The sequence below is a fragment of the Papaver somniferum genome, chromosome 2 (assembly GCF_003573695.1).
Source record: "Papaver somniferum cultivar HN1 chromosome 2, ASM357369v1, whole genome shotgun sequence".
NCBI classification, from domain to species: Eukaryota; Viridiplantae; Streptophyta; class Magnoliopsida; order Ranunculales; family Papaveraceae; genus Papaver; species Papaver somniferum.
This window is the reverse complement of record NC_039359.1, coordinates 178,899,944-178,915,901: the sequence shown is the minus strand read 5'-3', so window position 1 is coordinate 178,915,901 and position 15,958 is coordinate 178,899,944. Positions and strand designations below refer to the sequence as shown.

The window sequence follows — 15,958 nt, the reverse complement described above, 5'->3', positions numbered from 1 at the left end:
TCCTATGTGTTTCAGAAAACAAAGAAGAATAAAAAGCCTTTGTCTCTTTAGCAATCAAGTTCTTATCAAAACATAAAGAACCCTCTATTTGCAAACAGTTTATACTATTGAGTTTATATTTGAAACTAGAAATTTGATGAAGACAAGCTGAATTTCTTTCTCCATCTTTTGCCCATCTCTCTTTAGCCCTCAGCCCTGCCTTCTTAGCAATATATCATGTTTTATTTTAGCTTGTTCCCTCTCTAGTATATCATCATCAGAGAGACCCAAAACTTCCTCTAGGTTATCAAGAAAATCAATAGTATTCTCAAGAGTATCCAGTTGAGCATGTAAATTACCAAATGTCTCTTTTTCCCATTTTTTCACAAATTTTTTTAAATTCTGCAATTTTTTGGAAAAATATAACTAGGTTTACCTGAAAAAGTCATATTATCCTACCATATCGTAAGGTTCTTAAGAAAATCTGGATGATGAAGAATGAAGTTATCAAGCCTAAAAGGAGATTTCAATTTATCACCAGAGTTGCAACAAAAGAGAATTGGGGTATGATCCGATATAGGTCTTTTAAGTATAATTTGCAGAAAAGGAGAGAATCCAACCCTCTCTTGTGGGAATCGATCCCTTTTACGTCATGGACAAAAAGGAGTTGGTATTACAGATGTACTACGCAGTGAAAATTTGCATGAATTGTTTTAATGGAAATAACCCGATTGATTATTTTGATGAGGCACGAGCATGATTCGGGTTAGTTTGTTTTAGTCTCATCTTTGTCCAATCCAATACATGGTACATTTTAAATTTGACCCCGCTTTCAATTGATAAGCATGCAAATGAATCCAGTGTTGGTAGGTCGATCAAGGAGACTAGATTAGGAAATCTAGTTGGTTTAGTTCATCTCCAATAATATCTCCTACAAAATAAAAGGGATGCCAAAATAAACGTAAAGGTCTTAGAGAAAGTCTTATCAAGATCTTCGGAATGACCTCCATGTCATCTTTTAAACTATTTTTATAATTATTATTTCTAAATAAATTTCTAAACCAATAAGAAAAAGGAAATATTCATGAACAAAACATTTCTATATTTGCCACATATATAAAACCCCGTAAATAATGGTCTAGATAAGACCTCCGCGGAGGATTTTTAGCACCCACTATTAAAGACCTAATTTTTAACACCCACTGTTGGAGGAGATGCTCTTACATTGAAACAAATGGTTTATCCGGCTAAACTTGAGAAATAAGGAGTTAAGCAGTGATAGAATATGCACCGAGTATAATGGAGCGAAATGTGGTAGAGATAAATGCTTCTTGGTCAAAAAGCAGACAAAGACAATGATCCTTCGAAATCTTTTGGGGAGAACTTGCAAGTCTACCTCAGGGATTGGATGAATAAACAACTAAGAGTAAGAACTAAGAGCTTCTCCAATGGAATGTGTGTGAAGAAAAAAGTCTTCATCCACATAGGATACACAACATTTTTTACAAAAAATCATCTCCAATCCATCGATGTGAGGATGATGTGGTAAAAAAAAAAGTTAGACATCCTCTAGGTCAACCTCTACTTTTAGACATTCACTTAGAGGATATCTTTCCATCCTAGTCACATTTTTGTTAATAAAAATCATTAAAAACAAGAAAGGAAATAATTTTAACCAATTATATACGGAAAATGGGTCATTTGTCCAAATATTTTTAAAACATGGTTCAAATGGACGAGTAAAAATTATTATGGGTGAAATGGACACCAAAAAAATAGCAAGGATGAAACTGGATTCATCCTGACTTAAACTTAAAAAATAGCAAGGATGCAAATGGATGCACTCTGATGTAAATTAAAAATAAGAAAAAGTATTTAAAAATGGGTAGGATGAAACTGTTTACATCCCGGCTATTTTTACATTTTTGTCCATTTAAACAGTATCAAAATTTAAATGTCATTTTCACCCATGAATTATTGATGTTGGTCTTTTTAACCAATTTTGTGAATTATATACCTACAAATAAGTAAAAGGATGATACAACATTTTATGAATTGGAGACAAAATTTATTTTCTCCTAGTTAGGATTTTATAGCTAGAGGATGTCTTAAAAGTGATGTCACATATGAAAGATCCACAATCACCATTGGAGAAGCTCTAATAAATATTATCCAACTAGTTAGTGATAGGGTTGCGCATTCACCATCCGACAGACTTGGTTTACCTGCAAGGACGCGGATGCTCTACTCTATCTTATAGACTTGTATTCTATTTCTTTTACGTAATTTGCACTTTGGGTTGCAGTTTTTGGTTTCTCATAACAGTTGTGCCAGAGTAACCCCAATGGGTCGCAACCTTCTTGAACATGGTGAGTTACCAACACCGTGTTTCTTTAATGTTTGGTAGCGGTTTACCAATGTCCTTGGGACAGGACGCGCTTTGTCAAACTAAGGCGATCTAGGAGTTCAAACCCAGCTCAGGTTTCATAATGAGTTTGCTTCGTACAAGCTCAGCACATAAAAAAAGCAGCACAAGCTTAAAGCTTTACTATGCCAGGCACAAACACCTCGCGAGCAGATCCTTACTTCGATCCGGCCTACCTTTATGTAGTTTAAAATTTACTTAGAACCAGAAGGAAAGAACAAAACTTCATATGGAGGCAGATTACAGTTCCACTAGGTTTTTTCTTGAGGCAGATCATGACTCGGTCTTAACTCGCACAATGGCTTACACATTCTCCCATAATGCAGTATTTTCTTTTAAACAAGCCCTTTCTAGTGCAATAAAATAACTAGGATGAAATTTGATGATGCCACACAACAATTTTCTCTAAATGTAGTAAGTTTTCTAGTTTCTTTTTGTTTTGAACAAGAAAATAAAATTTTATTGAATATGGAACTAAAGACTCATACAAGTTGGTAGAATAACAACTAGCCACCAATCAGACACCTTAGCTCTGTGCGATGCGATGAAACACGAACAACTAATAAACCTGTAAAAGGCTTGGATATATCTCCTCAATGTGATAATAAGGCATCTAAATTCACATTAAGAAGTACAATCAACACATTTCTTGAAGCATCTGTTGAAAAAAGAACAGCAAAGACAAAACTCAAATTTATGATAGCCATTTTTGTTGTTGTTGTTGAACTGATAACCTAGATATTATTTTTCTTCCTTCAGTTTTCCCTAAATGAAAAGAGATAACAAACACAAGGATAACAGTTTGAAAAATGTAACTCAACTTACGGATCTAAAATGCCGCCCATCCGGCTGCAGAGTTCTTTGTGGATTCAGTACCAGTTGGCGAAGGTAGGTTTCTTCTGACTTGAGAAAGATCAGATAGAGGATCAGCAGCAGGCTTAGGACTCTTGAGTACAGCACCGCCAGAAGTCAAGCGAGCAGCAACAGGATCATTAGGTGGCGGTGGCAGTGGTGACCTAATCTTTCCAGCTCCAGTAGGTGGTGGTGCAAGGCCAAGAGGTTTAGGCTTTGCAATGGCAGCAGAACCACCACCAGACAACCCAGCAGCCGAAAGCATGCCAGTTCCACTAGCAGGTTTGTTCTTAACATTTATCCGAATAGTTTCACCTTCCTTCAATCTATGATTCACAGCAGGATGAATATCAATATGATCATCACTAGATTCACCTTCTTCCTTATCAGTATCTCTCTTAACATACTTCTCATGATCAGAAAGTGCAACATTGAAATCAAATGCTTCATTTCTTTCGGTAAATCCTAACCCGACAAAAGCATGTTTCCCACTTCCATCTTCAATCTTTAAAACAAAGTAACGTGACGAATCAAGAACAGTTTCAACTGAATTTTCTCTTTGACCAGGTAGAACAAAGCAAGCAGCAAAAAGTTCTCCTGAATTAGGATCTTCAAGACGAATCTCACATCTTTCTTTACATGAAACTACACGAAGACGACCTGTCCAGATCTTATCTGATTGTAACCATTCACCACATTTATATCCTCCACTAGTACTTCTAGCAGGGATTTTGTATACAGATACTTCACGAACAACCAATAGGGTGTGTTCAAATGCTTCCTCTTCGTCGAATGACATTTTAGGATTTAATGAATTGTAATAACAGATATGAATTTAAAGACGATTCGAAGTGTTCTGTTCTGAAAGATTGGGTTTATTCAATTGGATCAATTAGAAAGAGTAAATCAAAAGAAACGAGATTCTTCAGAAAATGAAGCTGTAAAAAGGAATGGAATCTTGAGGACTTACAAATGAAATTGAAGAACTAAACTCTAGAATTGATGAGGACTCAGCTGCTACATACGGATCTGATAGTCGCAAGCACGAAGGTTGAAACTGAGAGGTGGTGGTTAGGGTTTCTGGTTTGCAAAGCTAAGCAAGAGAAAAAATAAAAATTACTGGCAGCAGAAAGGAGGGAACCAAGGAAGTCATAACGAAGGGCCAAGGAAAAGTTACCTAGGGTATTATTGGTTTTTGCTTCTTCAAATGGATCCCCAGCAAATGTGCGTATTTCACTGCCGTCTGCCTTGCTCATAGGTTGCCCTATCTGGCGATACATGTCAATATCTGTCGTGTCGTATCGTATCGCATCTTGTTGGTTACGTTTTTTGCTCATAGGTTGCCCTTTTGTAATCTTGTTGGTTACCTTTTTTTGCTTATAATAGACCGATTATTGACCGAGTAAAAAAAAAGACGTGTTGCATCTGTATATGTTGACACTAATCCAAAATTATTGATTTATTTGCGTCCCATATACCCGTTATGTACCCACCAATATAAACTGCATTTGTGTTATATCAATCGGTACCCGTTTTGTGTTTTATCAATCGGTATCCTTTTATACCGATTAATACTAGTTTGAAAATACATATAAACGTTTAAGGCATGCTCAATTTTTTACACCAATTTAAAGAAAAAAATAAATTATTATTGTTCAACAGTCATAATGGAATTTTCTCTATCAAAATTGTTAGTGTTGTGCCAATAGACACTCGGTTCGGAGCAAATATACATTTGAAATAAATGATAACGAAAGTGGGGCTGGAGGGTGACAAGGTATAATGCTAGAGATGGTCATCTTGTAGATAAAAATATCCGACAATCCTATTAGCATTCGAGATCACGATATTTTTGGTAGACAACAAGATCCATATCTTTCACAATGTGTCTGGTTAGCTTTATCGGCTAAAAATTTGATATAGTTAAGATGATACACAATCTGAGTAATCATGTTATGAATATAATTCGAGATTAGACAATTTAAGCGAGCGGATGCATTTATTGTCAGCCAAGTTTCAATCTCTTATAAGAGTGGAGAGTCTATCAACAATTGCAACGTCTAATGCATGAATGTTGTGATAAACGAGATCATATGAAGATTCATCTAGTTCCTACACATAACCTCTATAAACAAGATATCAACTAGAAAAACAATGCCAATCATTTACTAGTTATCTAAATTTTGGAGAAGAAGTTAACTCGAACTTAACTATATTTTCGCATTGTTGTTATAAATAATGGAGAAAATGAAATACGCTTAATCATATTCAATGTACTAATTTATTTGAATTATGATATTTTTCGAATCAAATAGCACAATCAGCTTTACGTTTAACTTATTTATTGTGCTTGAAAGTGTATTAAAATCTATAATATATGCAAATCTATAAGATATGCGTAAGACGACAATACCTAGGTTAGACAGTAATTTATAGTTTCAGTTAGTATCACTGATACCACGGTATCATATTTGTATCTGCGAGGGATGATACGATACCGCTACCCAATACGTCAAACCATGGGGTTGTTTGGTGACTCCCTAGTCCCTCCAGTGGGAGCTACCGCTGCACAAAAGTGACACAGATTGATGATCCCAATGAAACCAACCGAAATAAACCGAAACAGAGCCAAAACTGACATTTAATGGTATAGTGTTGGATTGCAAATCGTTATTCTTATAATATGGCCCGATTGATACTCAAAAATCGAACCAACCAAAACCAAAATTATCAATTTCCAATAAGATCGTTCATCCTAACAGAATTTCGTCTTAGCAGTTTAACTTTAGATATATAAGCCTCACAGACACTGTTAGAGCACTGCTCGGTCGAACTCGCAAGCATTGCTATTTCAAGCTTTTTTATCAAGTTAGTTGCCAAAACGAGAGGTCTTGATTTCTAGTCTACTTATATCTAAGTCTCGGACTAAGATAGTAAGTGTAGTTGAGCTCTAGACTCCACGGCGTTCATCATGCAAAGATGAAGAACTACTCAAGGAACTGGTGGAACTTCATCGACAAAAAGGTATGTGGAGACTTGAACTTATCTATCACTCAAAACTTTATCTATTCTATCTCCTATCTTAAGACAAAAGTCGTATTTCTATATAGACTTCGATTATACACATTTGCTATTTTGAGTCGAGTTTATCTCGCTTATCTATTTATCGAAATATGTGTTGGTAAGCTTTCGCTTTGTCCAAGTTCATCTTTACTCGTGACGAGAGTCATGTTGATCATTTCAATGACTATAAAATCACTTTGATGAAAAATAGTTTGTGAACAACAACTATATAAGATCCTCTAAGAAAGTTTCAATGATTGAAATGATAGTTTAGAATATATAACCATGAATGGATATAAGCATTGTATGTGAACTCATACTTGTGTAAGTCCAAAAGCCTTGAACCAAAGTATGTGTAGTTTACTGGTTTAGGATGTCCGGAGCTAAGTCCGCGTACCTGTACGCGTACTGTCGGAAGTTCACATACCGTGAATTTCTGCTGGAGTTTGTGAACCAAAAACAAGCTCAATTCGGGTACTTAAGTATGCGTACCGGTATGCGTACTTAAGTGGGTTATTTTCTAAAAACGGTTTATTCGTGAACTAAGACATTTATAAATTAAGGAATGCAATATTTGCAAACCGTGGATATAATGTTCATGAATAGATTCGAGTCAATCAAAATCTTTTTTGCTTCGGTTGTGTCTTGTGTACTTCTATGAGATCTAAGCAATTGAACAACTCTCTAACTAGTACTTTTGAGTCATTTCACTAACCATTGGTTAACTATTGTTGAACCAACAAAGTGTACACGTTTAGGTACGGTTACTCAAACCTAAATGAAGTTACATTTCATTTGTGTATAACAAGTTGAGTTCGATCTAACGGTTGAAAGATATTAGCTTGAATCTAATCAGGTTTTCATCTAACGGTGAATATTGAATGCTTTTGTTACCAAGGTAACTTAGATTGCAAACCCTCATTTGGAGACTATATAAAGGAGAACTCAAGCAATTGGGAAACCTAATCCCCACACATCCTATGTGATACTAGTTGTATAAGATAGAGTCTATTCTCCTTTAACCTTAGGTTTTTCACGAAACCATGTAGGTTAACGACTTAAGGACTTCATTGGGATTGTGAAGCCAGACCCAACTATTTTCTCTGTAGTTGCATGATCTGATCTTGATGTTTCTATCGTATTTGAGTACAATCTTAAGATTGGCTTGAGATTAATTTCTCCGATAGGCAAGATAGAAAAGTAGTCACAAACACCTTCGTCTCGTCGTTTGTGATTCCACAATATCTTGTTTCTCTAGTCGATTAAGATTATTGTGAGGTGATTGATATTTCTAGGTTGTTCTTCGGGAATATAAGTCAGGTATATCAATTGGTTCATGTTCACCTTTATTTATCAAAAGACGAAACAAAACTCGTAGGTATTTCTGTGGGATACAAATTTATCTATTCTTGTAGATTTTTCTATGTGAGACAGATTTGTTTATTAAATTCTTCGACTTTAGGTCGTAGAAACTCTTAGTTGTGGGTGAGATCATCTAAGGGAATCAACTGCGTAGCATCCTGCTAGGATCAGAGACGTAGGGAGAGAAATTGTACCTTGTATCAGTGTGAGATTGATTGGGGGTTCAACTACAGTCCAGACCGAAGTTAGTTTGTAGTAGGCTAGTGTCTGTATCGGCTTAATACAACGTGTGTTCAATCTGGACTAGGTCTCGGTGTTTTTCTGCATTTGCGGTTTCCTAGTTAACAAAACTTCTGGTGTCTATGTTATTTCTTTTCCGCGTTATATTTTGTTATATAATTGAAATATCACAGGTTGTGCGTTTGATCGATCAATTGGTAAATCCAACCTTTGGTTGTTGATTGAAATTGATTGATCCTTGAACATTGGTCTTTGGTACCGTTCAAGTTTATCTCTCTTATATTCAATCGGGTTCACAAATTATTATATGTTTGATTGCGGATTGAATTGAGAGATTGAGATATAACTCGTTGATATACTTTTCTTAAGATTGAGTCTGACTGTCTAGCTGATTCTCTTGAAAGTATATTGGAGTTAGTCCATACAGATTGCGAAGCGAAATATTGGGTGAGGTTGTTGTACCCCCACTTTTTCAATTGGTATCAGAGGAGGCAAACACGTTTAAGACCTCGTAAGTCTGTGTTTATAGAGATCTGACTCTATGGACATAAATTCTATCTCCATAAACGTACCACCAGTCTTCGATGGCTCAAACTACTTGTGGTAGAAAATCGCTACGCATGATTTTCTTCAAGCTCGTGATTTTCAAACATGGGTACGTGTTGTTAATGGCTATGATCCTCCAGTTAATACAGAAGGCGGTGTATCTATACCTAAGGACATTGGTAAATATAGTCCAGAATAAATCCTTGCTTCAAAGCAAAATTCTGATGGCTTAAGTGCTATCATACATGCCATTACTCCAGATCTTCAGCATCATGTGACTACTTGCAAGAAGTCTAAATAAGCCTGGGATATCTTAGAAACCGTATTTGAAGGGAATACCTGTGAAAAAGAAGCTAGGCTTCAACACCTAAATTCTGATGGGAAAACCTTCATATGGCAGATGAAGAATCATTTGACGAGTTTAATCACAAAGTGTCTGAAATTGTTAATGCGTTGCATTGGGTAAGACTATTCCTGAAAAGGACATTGTGATGAAAATTCTCAGATATCTGCCATCCAGATACGATTCTAAGAAGCATGCCATCGTTGAAGGAAATAACCTAGATATACTTTCCAAGAATACTCTGGTTGGAAAGCTTTAAATTTTCGATCTTGAACTTTGTCAAAGAGAAAAACGTCACTTGTTAAGCAACCATGTTGCTACATCTGATAAAAGGTCTCGACGTCCTAAATTGATTGATATAAGGGGTGAGAATTGCTTTAATTCAACTCTGTCACTGTTTATACAATATCTTAAGAAAACTCTTAGACAAAAGAAAAGAAAGTCTCAAAAGAAAGCCCAATCAGTCAGAAAAGAGGACAAAAAAGTTCTGAAAATCTATGATAATAGAAATTGTTCCAAGCGCTATAGAAGTATCTATGACTCTTCCAAAAGTTCTGACGAGGAGTTAAGTGAGTTAACTAAAGCATGGATGGCTACTCTTGACTATTTTCCTGAGGATGATATCTGTGAAAGTGCTCTTAATCTTTTTGTTGATAATCACACTTGTCCTCCGAATAGTCCTGATTATTCCACGATGAACAATTTTACTTCTCTAGAAGTGTTTCAAATGTAAAAGGAAACTTTGATTAAAAAGATTGAAGATCTGGAATGTCAACTGTTTGATTTAAGACATGAGGTTGCTATCGCTCGCTGTTGTGATCCTAATAAGAAACATCTAACTTCTTTGATTAATTCTTTTAAGCATTATCAGCAAATTTCTCCTGATTCTATGTCAGTCTCAAATCAACCTAAAGAGGATGATATGAAAATCTACAAGGACTTACCAAACTATTGGTCTCCCTATGTAAAAATAAGGATCATCTTGAAATTGTAAGCACTAAAGGTCAAGAAAATTTCCCCTTTGTTAAACCTTGTTTTCAGATGATGAAAAGGAAATATCCTTTGAAATCCTCATTCCTTTCAAAAGAAATTTGCAAAGGCATTCATAGTTTGCAAAAATCAGCAAACAAAGTTTTTGAAACAGTGCTAAAAGGAGGAAATAATGATGTGTATAACTCTTCTTTCTTCAAGGAAAAACAGAAACAAGGAATAACAAATACTTCATCCCCTCGTAAGAAATCACCCAGTCCTGTTGAGGATTGGAGGAATTACATTCTGTAACTCTGTTTAAGATGATTCTTGTTTATCACTCTTGGGCAAGAATCATAATCTTCAAGAGGGTAGTGATGAATTTTCTTTGTTGATTCTCTAAGTTTAATTTTGTTTCTTGTCGTTGCTCTTTAGTTTTAGTCAAGAACCGTTTGAGTACGTGAACAGTTTTTCCTGTAAAGACTTTTTTTTTGGGGATAACCTGTTAGGGTTTTGGTCAAAGGTCTTTTTGGAAATTTTATCCTCTATCTTCATTCCTTCTTAAGATGAAGATTTCTCCCCGATGTGAGCATTTCATTTTTTTCTCTTCTATCATGTCCTCATCAAGTCTTTCAAGCAAATAAAGTGATGTCTGGACTATTCTCTTTCCCTCTAAGAAGGTTCGTTTTAATTGTTCTGATAATGAGATGTGCCCTAACAAGCGTGATTCCTCTCCTGATGGGAATCCCTCAGTCTCTCATTTTGGTAAGCTCTCTTTAACCATGAATCTCGTCTTGGAACAAATACGTGCTCTGAAGAGTGAACTTGAATCCTCTTCCAAAAGACTTGAAGAAAAGATGGATAGTCTTGAATCCAGGATTGATCTGATCGAAGACGAGCTCGATGAATATAGGGAATATGAGAAGATTATTCAAAGTAAGTGAAATGCTTCATATGAGTCGTGTCTTTTTGATTTTTTCTAGTAAACTTCTTATAAGAATTATATTCTTGTTTTTTTTAAGAAGGATAACTAGAGTTTGGAATAGCCATTATTGTGAGTACACACAACTATGTCCAACGTTTTCATCTTGCAATGTTTTTAGATTTGTTGATTTAAATTCTAAAGTTTATTTGGAAGATGATTTTGCAGTATTAATCTTTATGATTTCATATATTGTAATTTGTTATCGGATATGTGTGTTTGTGTCTGTGAACTATGATTTTCCCATACATGGTCAAAAGTTAAGTCTTTCATATGTCGATATGCAAGTATTGATAAAATATTGAATGAACTTTTGATAAAGAAAAGTTAAGCCTGTTATGTCATTATGTAAATATTGATGGAAGAAAGGATGAACTTTTTTATACAAAGATTAAGTCTATTATATGTCATTGTGCAAATGGTGATGAGAAATATAATGAATCTTTGGTTATTCTGCAGTATTGAACTTCCTTGATCCGTATTTTTTATGTAAATACTGTGCGGCTCCGTACGTTCTCTTATATGAGCATTTCTGATTGAATTAATCATGGGTTATCTTGTGGTTAATTTAATTAAGATTTTTTGATACAAATTCATATTATTATGTGATTTGTTAATGTCCAAAGAAATCCTTATTTTTCTGTGAAAGTAAGGTCGCTCTTGTTGTTCTTTCGGGAATGACATTTTATCGGGGAGAGTTCTGAATTTAACTTGTGCTTAATTGCCAAATCTTTATGGGGAGTGCGGCTGTGGAATATTATAGGGGTTATCTTGTATCTTTATAAACTCATTGATGAATGCATTTAGTTTCAACTACATGATTGCATCTAAAAAAGTTGATATGTACTTTCTTTTGGTCATGAAGTGTCTATATGGAAATTTCATTAGGATCCCGCTAGTTTTCGTACCTTTGTCAATTTTATTGACAAAAATGGGGAGAATTAATGTGTGTTTCACACTGCAAATACATATGTTTTTCGGATCATTATGTAAGGAGAAGTGGTTTTCATGTGAGATGAAGTATTGACTAAGGGGGAGTGATACATATCACCATAGTATTGTTGTCAAAGTTGTGATACAATTGAAATTTGATGCTGTGTGATAATAATATGACATTGTATAACAATGGTTGAGAGCTATTGTTTTCTCATTGTTATAGCTATGGATCTTCAACAACAATGATGCTGAATTGAATACCTTTGGAATCATTGGAGTACTTGGAAATGACGAAGATTTTGAGTAATGTTGAAGAACCAAGGAGATCAAGCATGTAGATGAGAAGCTGCAAAGTTTATTTATTTTGTATTCCATATGTATTGATAGTTTTGTCACTAAAATTGACAAAGGGGGAGACTGTTAGAGCACTGCTCGGTCGAACTCGCAAGCGTTTCTATCTCAAGCTTGTTTTTCAAGTGTAGTTTCCAAAACTATAAGTCTTGATTTCTAGTCTACTTATAGCTAAGTCTCGGACTAGGATAGTAAGTGTAGTTGAGCTCTAGAATCCACGACGTTCATCATGCAAAGACGAAGAACTACTCAAGGAACTGGTGGAGCTTCATCGACAAAAAGGTATGTGGAGACTTGAACTTATTTATCACTCAAAAGTCTATCTATTCTATCTCTTATCTTGAGATAAAAGTCGTATTGCTATACAGACTTCGATTATACACATTTGTTATTTCGAGTCGAGTTTATCTCGCTTATCTATTTCTCGAAATATGTATTTATTAGCTTTCTCTTTGGCCAAGTTCATCTTTACTCGTGACAAAAGTCATGTTGATCACTTTAATGACTTGAAAATTGTTTTGATGAAAAATATTTTGTGAACAACAACTGTATAACATCCTCTAAGAAAGTTTCAATGATTGACATGGGAGTTTAGAATATATAACCATGAATGGATATAAATATTGTATTCGAACTCATACTCGTGTAAGTCCAAAATCCTTGAACCAAAGTATGCGTACTTTACTGGTTTAGGATGTCCGCAGCTAAGTTCGCGTACCGTCGGAAGTTCACATCCCGTGAATTTCTGATGGAGTTTGTGAACCAAAAACAAGCTCAATCCGGGTACTTAAGTATGCGTACCGGTATGCGTACTTAAGTGGGTTATTTTCTAAAAACGGTTTATTCGTGAACTAAGACATAAATTAAGGAATGCAATCTTTTCAAACCGTGGCTATAATGTTCATGAATCGATTCGAGTGAATCAAAATCGTTTTTTCTTCGATTGTGTCTTGTATACTTCTATGGGATCTAAGCAATTGAACAACTCTCTAACTAGTTCTTTTAAGTCATTTGAACTAGTTATCGTGAAGATGAATAAATTTGATATGAAAGTGCTCATATGGCTAACCATTGGTTAACTATTGTTGAACCAACTAAGTGTACACGTTTAGGGACGGTTGACAAGGTGTCGAACTCGCAAAAATAAATTCCTTACTTCTCTTTAAACTAACTAGTAGTATACGGACAAGCAGGTTCGTTCCTAAGGGAGAGTGGAGTCTAAAGTTGTCGATTCAGTTTCTGAATATATTAATGTAAAACAAATAAATGCAAACAATGAGGATGAACATGATCAAAGACTCTTTCTCGGTCACAAAACAAGAATCTTATTGATATAGCTAGTTTTTGCAAAGTATCTTGTTACTAACAACCCTAGCATAATTAGTACGCTCAACTATTGTGTTATTATCTCCTAAGTTCACCGGATACATAAGCGCTCGACTACCGGTTTCTACTTGCGAAGTTTCCTAGAAGTACGCTCTCTAGGTGTGACTTAAACAAATGCTTTACACTTTATGAGATAAGATTGCTCCTAGTGATAAAATCAAAGGCATGAATTACCTACTAGTGTCATTCAATACATACGAGTACTTAACAAAGTCCCATCGTCAATACTCATACAGTGCTACTTGTGTTTAGGTTTTCTAGACAATTACGGGTCGAAGAATTCCTAACTATCAATAAAACTATCAAACAACTATTCAATTTACAACTTCAACGATTGAGAAACAATTCACAAACATTTTTAGCATAGTAGAGAATGAGCAATAACAATATAATTGCAAGAAAAAGGCTTTTTAAATATCAATCGTGAATCATGTTTGGACGTTAAAATCGTCCCTAATCAAGATGCTTAGCTACTGGAGTTCATGGCGAAATATCATCAAAATAAAAGAAACTACACAAGCAAACCAAAGTAACAGCAGCAAGAGGACCGGTGGGGTTATGAGAACAGGTAGTAATATGGCAGTGAACCAAGGAAGCTCGCTGCAGGTGGTATTGGAACTGTGCCCGTGATATGGAATGGTGGCGGCGAAGTGTAAAGATTGCTGGTGATGTAGTTGCCTGTGAGTCTGCTGTGCTGGTGGAGTGATGTTGTAGATGATATGCAGGTGGAGATGCAAAACATGGGTATGCTGTGAGATGCAGGTGATTGATGAATGCAAACTGGTGGATGCAGGTGCAGGTGGTAATGGAGATGGTGATGGTTTTGAGAGGAGCAGGGAGCTCATCTCTGTTGGTGATGAACGACGACATTCAGGGGTATGTCCTGTTGATAATGGAGTGGTGGTGGCTTATGCGAACTGCTGCTGCCGTATGTTGTATTGTATGTGCTCCCTGCTACCTGTATGCTGGTGATGGTGTTGTGCTCGTCAGATCCAGGTCCTGCTGTAGCTTGGTATGGAACTGGTGCTGATGGTATGCATGTGGAGATGCAAGTGAAGTGGTCGTATGCTGGTGGAGATGGATATGTATGAGATGCAGATGGCTGAGAACTGGTGGATGTGGGTGAACTGGTTGGATGCAGGTGAGGTGGAATGGACCTGATGGAGATGCAAGTGATTATGCAGGATGGATGTATATGCAGGTGGTGATGGTTGGAGAGGAGCAGAGAGCTCCTCCCTGTTGGTGATGCCGCAGTAATGAGAGGTGTATGAGATGATCCCTTTTCTGTAGGGTTAGGTATTCTTTTATAGCTCAATTTCTTCATGCCATCTTGACTTCTCGGCCAATCTTCGGCTATTCACCTGATCTTCAGGGCTTTGTACCAAGCCAGTAAACCCCCGGGTCACCCAATGTTCTGTGTCGTATCACAACCCTTGAAACAGACCCACAAATCCTTGACCGGATACCTGATTCTCTGCCCCATGTTGGTGTAAGAAACATTCACTAGCCACTGTCGGTTACTCTTCATACACAGCCATCGAACCCTGACAACATTGGAGCTGTAGACTGGTCAAATTCTTGCTGGAATCAAACCTCAATATTAACCAGACGCCATTTACTACCAAATTAATGGCAACAATTCATCCATTGCTCTCTCGTCTTCAGCTTAAACTCGTGTACAAATCAAACTCAATTTTCATTCCCGTTTCAAGGACACAAGTTCCTTTTCCTTCTTACTATCTAGACCTTATTACAATCCAGCGAATTAGCACTGTGAAGCAGTGGCTGGAACCTAGCAGCAGCAAGAAGAAGACGTTAACAAGCTGAAGAATACATAGCCTGTGGTTCAGGCCTTTAAACAAACACTTTATGTGCCATAAACTGACAGTTCAGAGTTAGCCATTCTGCTGTTGGATGAGCTCTCATTCAACCTGCAATAGCGAATTGGAGACAAACCCATTCTCATAAACCTTCTCAGACTTGTCATTTAATCATGAATCATTTCCTCCATTCATTCCCAAAAATCTACAGCAGTGGCTTGTTTTCACGGTATAAAGCTTGTCTCTTCACTGGCTTCCCTCGGCATCAAATCTTGAGTTTCTCTAAGTGTATACTGGATTACAGCAGAAACCCCTATTCAAAATCCCACAAATTGGACAACAACAGCTTCAGTTCTTAGCTGTTTTGTTGCTTGATAACTTCACCAAAATGTCATCCAATTCAAACCCATTTCAGGCCGCATCTTGAGCTACAATCTCCTCTCAATATCGAGCCACTGATTCACCCAAACACCCAGCAGAATCCGTGACTTCAACAACTCAATCTCTTCCCATTTTATGGTCCAGAACGCCAGCAATTTCTCTTCATTTGTTTGTTAACTGGTGACTAGAGAAATGATTAACTCCACTGCTAGACTTTGGGTTTCTATGAACCTAATTTCTTCCTTCTTGAGTGCACATGTGCGACCCCATTGACTTGAAGTCCACTAAAGCCTTTGTGGTCAGTAGCCCTGCCAGTAGTAAGC

General features: G+C 36.4%; 1 protein-coding gene across 2 annotated transcripts; it reads right to left on the bottom strand.

The window, feature by feature from the left end:
• Positions 1-2,787: 2,787 nt before the first annotated feature.
• LOC113349892 (uncharacterized protein At1g03900-like) lies at positions 2,788-4,400 on the bottom strand. 2 transcript variants are annotated; one of them, XM_026593924.1, is made up of 2 exons: positions 3,230-4,400; positions 2,788-3,062 (listed from the first exon to the last, which is right to left on the bottom strand). In XM_026593924.1, the coding sequence occupies exon 1, from the start codon at positions 4,053-4,055 to the stop codon at positions 3,234-3,236; it is 822 nt and encodes a 273-aa protein (XP_026449709.1). In that variant the 5' UTR covers positions 4,056-4,400; the 3' UTR covers positions 2,788-3,062; positions 3,230-3,233. The 2 variants fall into 2 exon arrangements, with proteins under 2 accessions (XP_026449709.1, XP_026449710.1); XM_026593925.1 differs by having other exon boundaries at positions 2,815-4,117; positions 4,227-4,400.
• Positions 4,401-15,958: the final 11,558 nt, after the last annotated feature.

What these genes read in the sequence shown, in the direction of transcription:
- LOC113349892 (XM_026593924.1), bottom strand. Translation starts at nt 4,055, where the DNA reads ATGTCATTCGACGAAGAGGAAGCATTTGAACACACCCTATTGGTTGTT.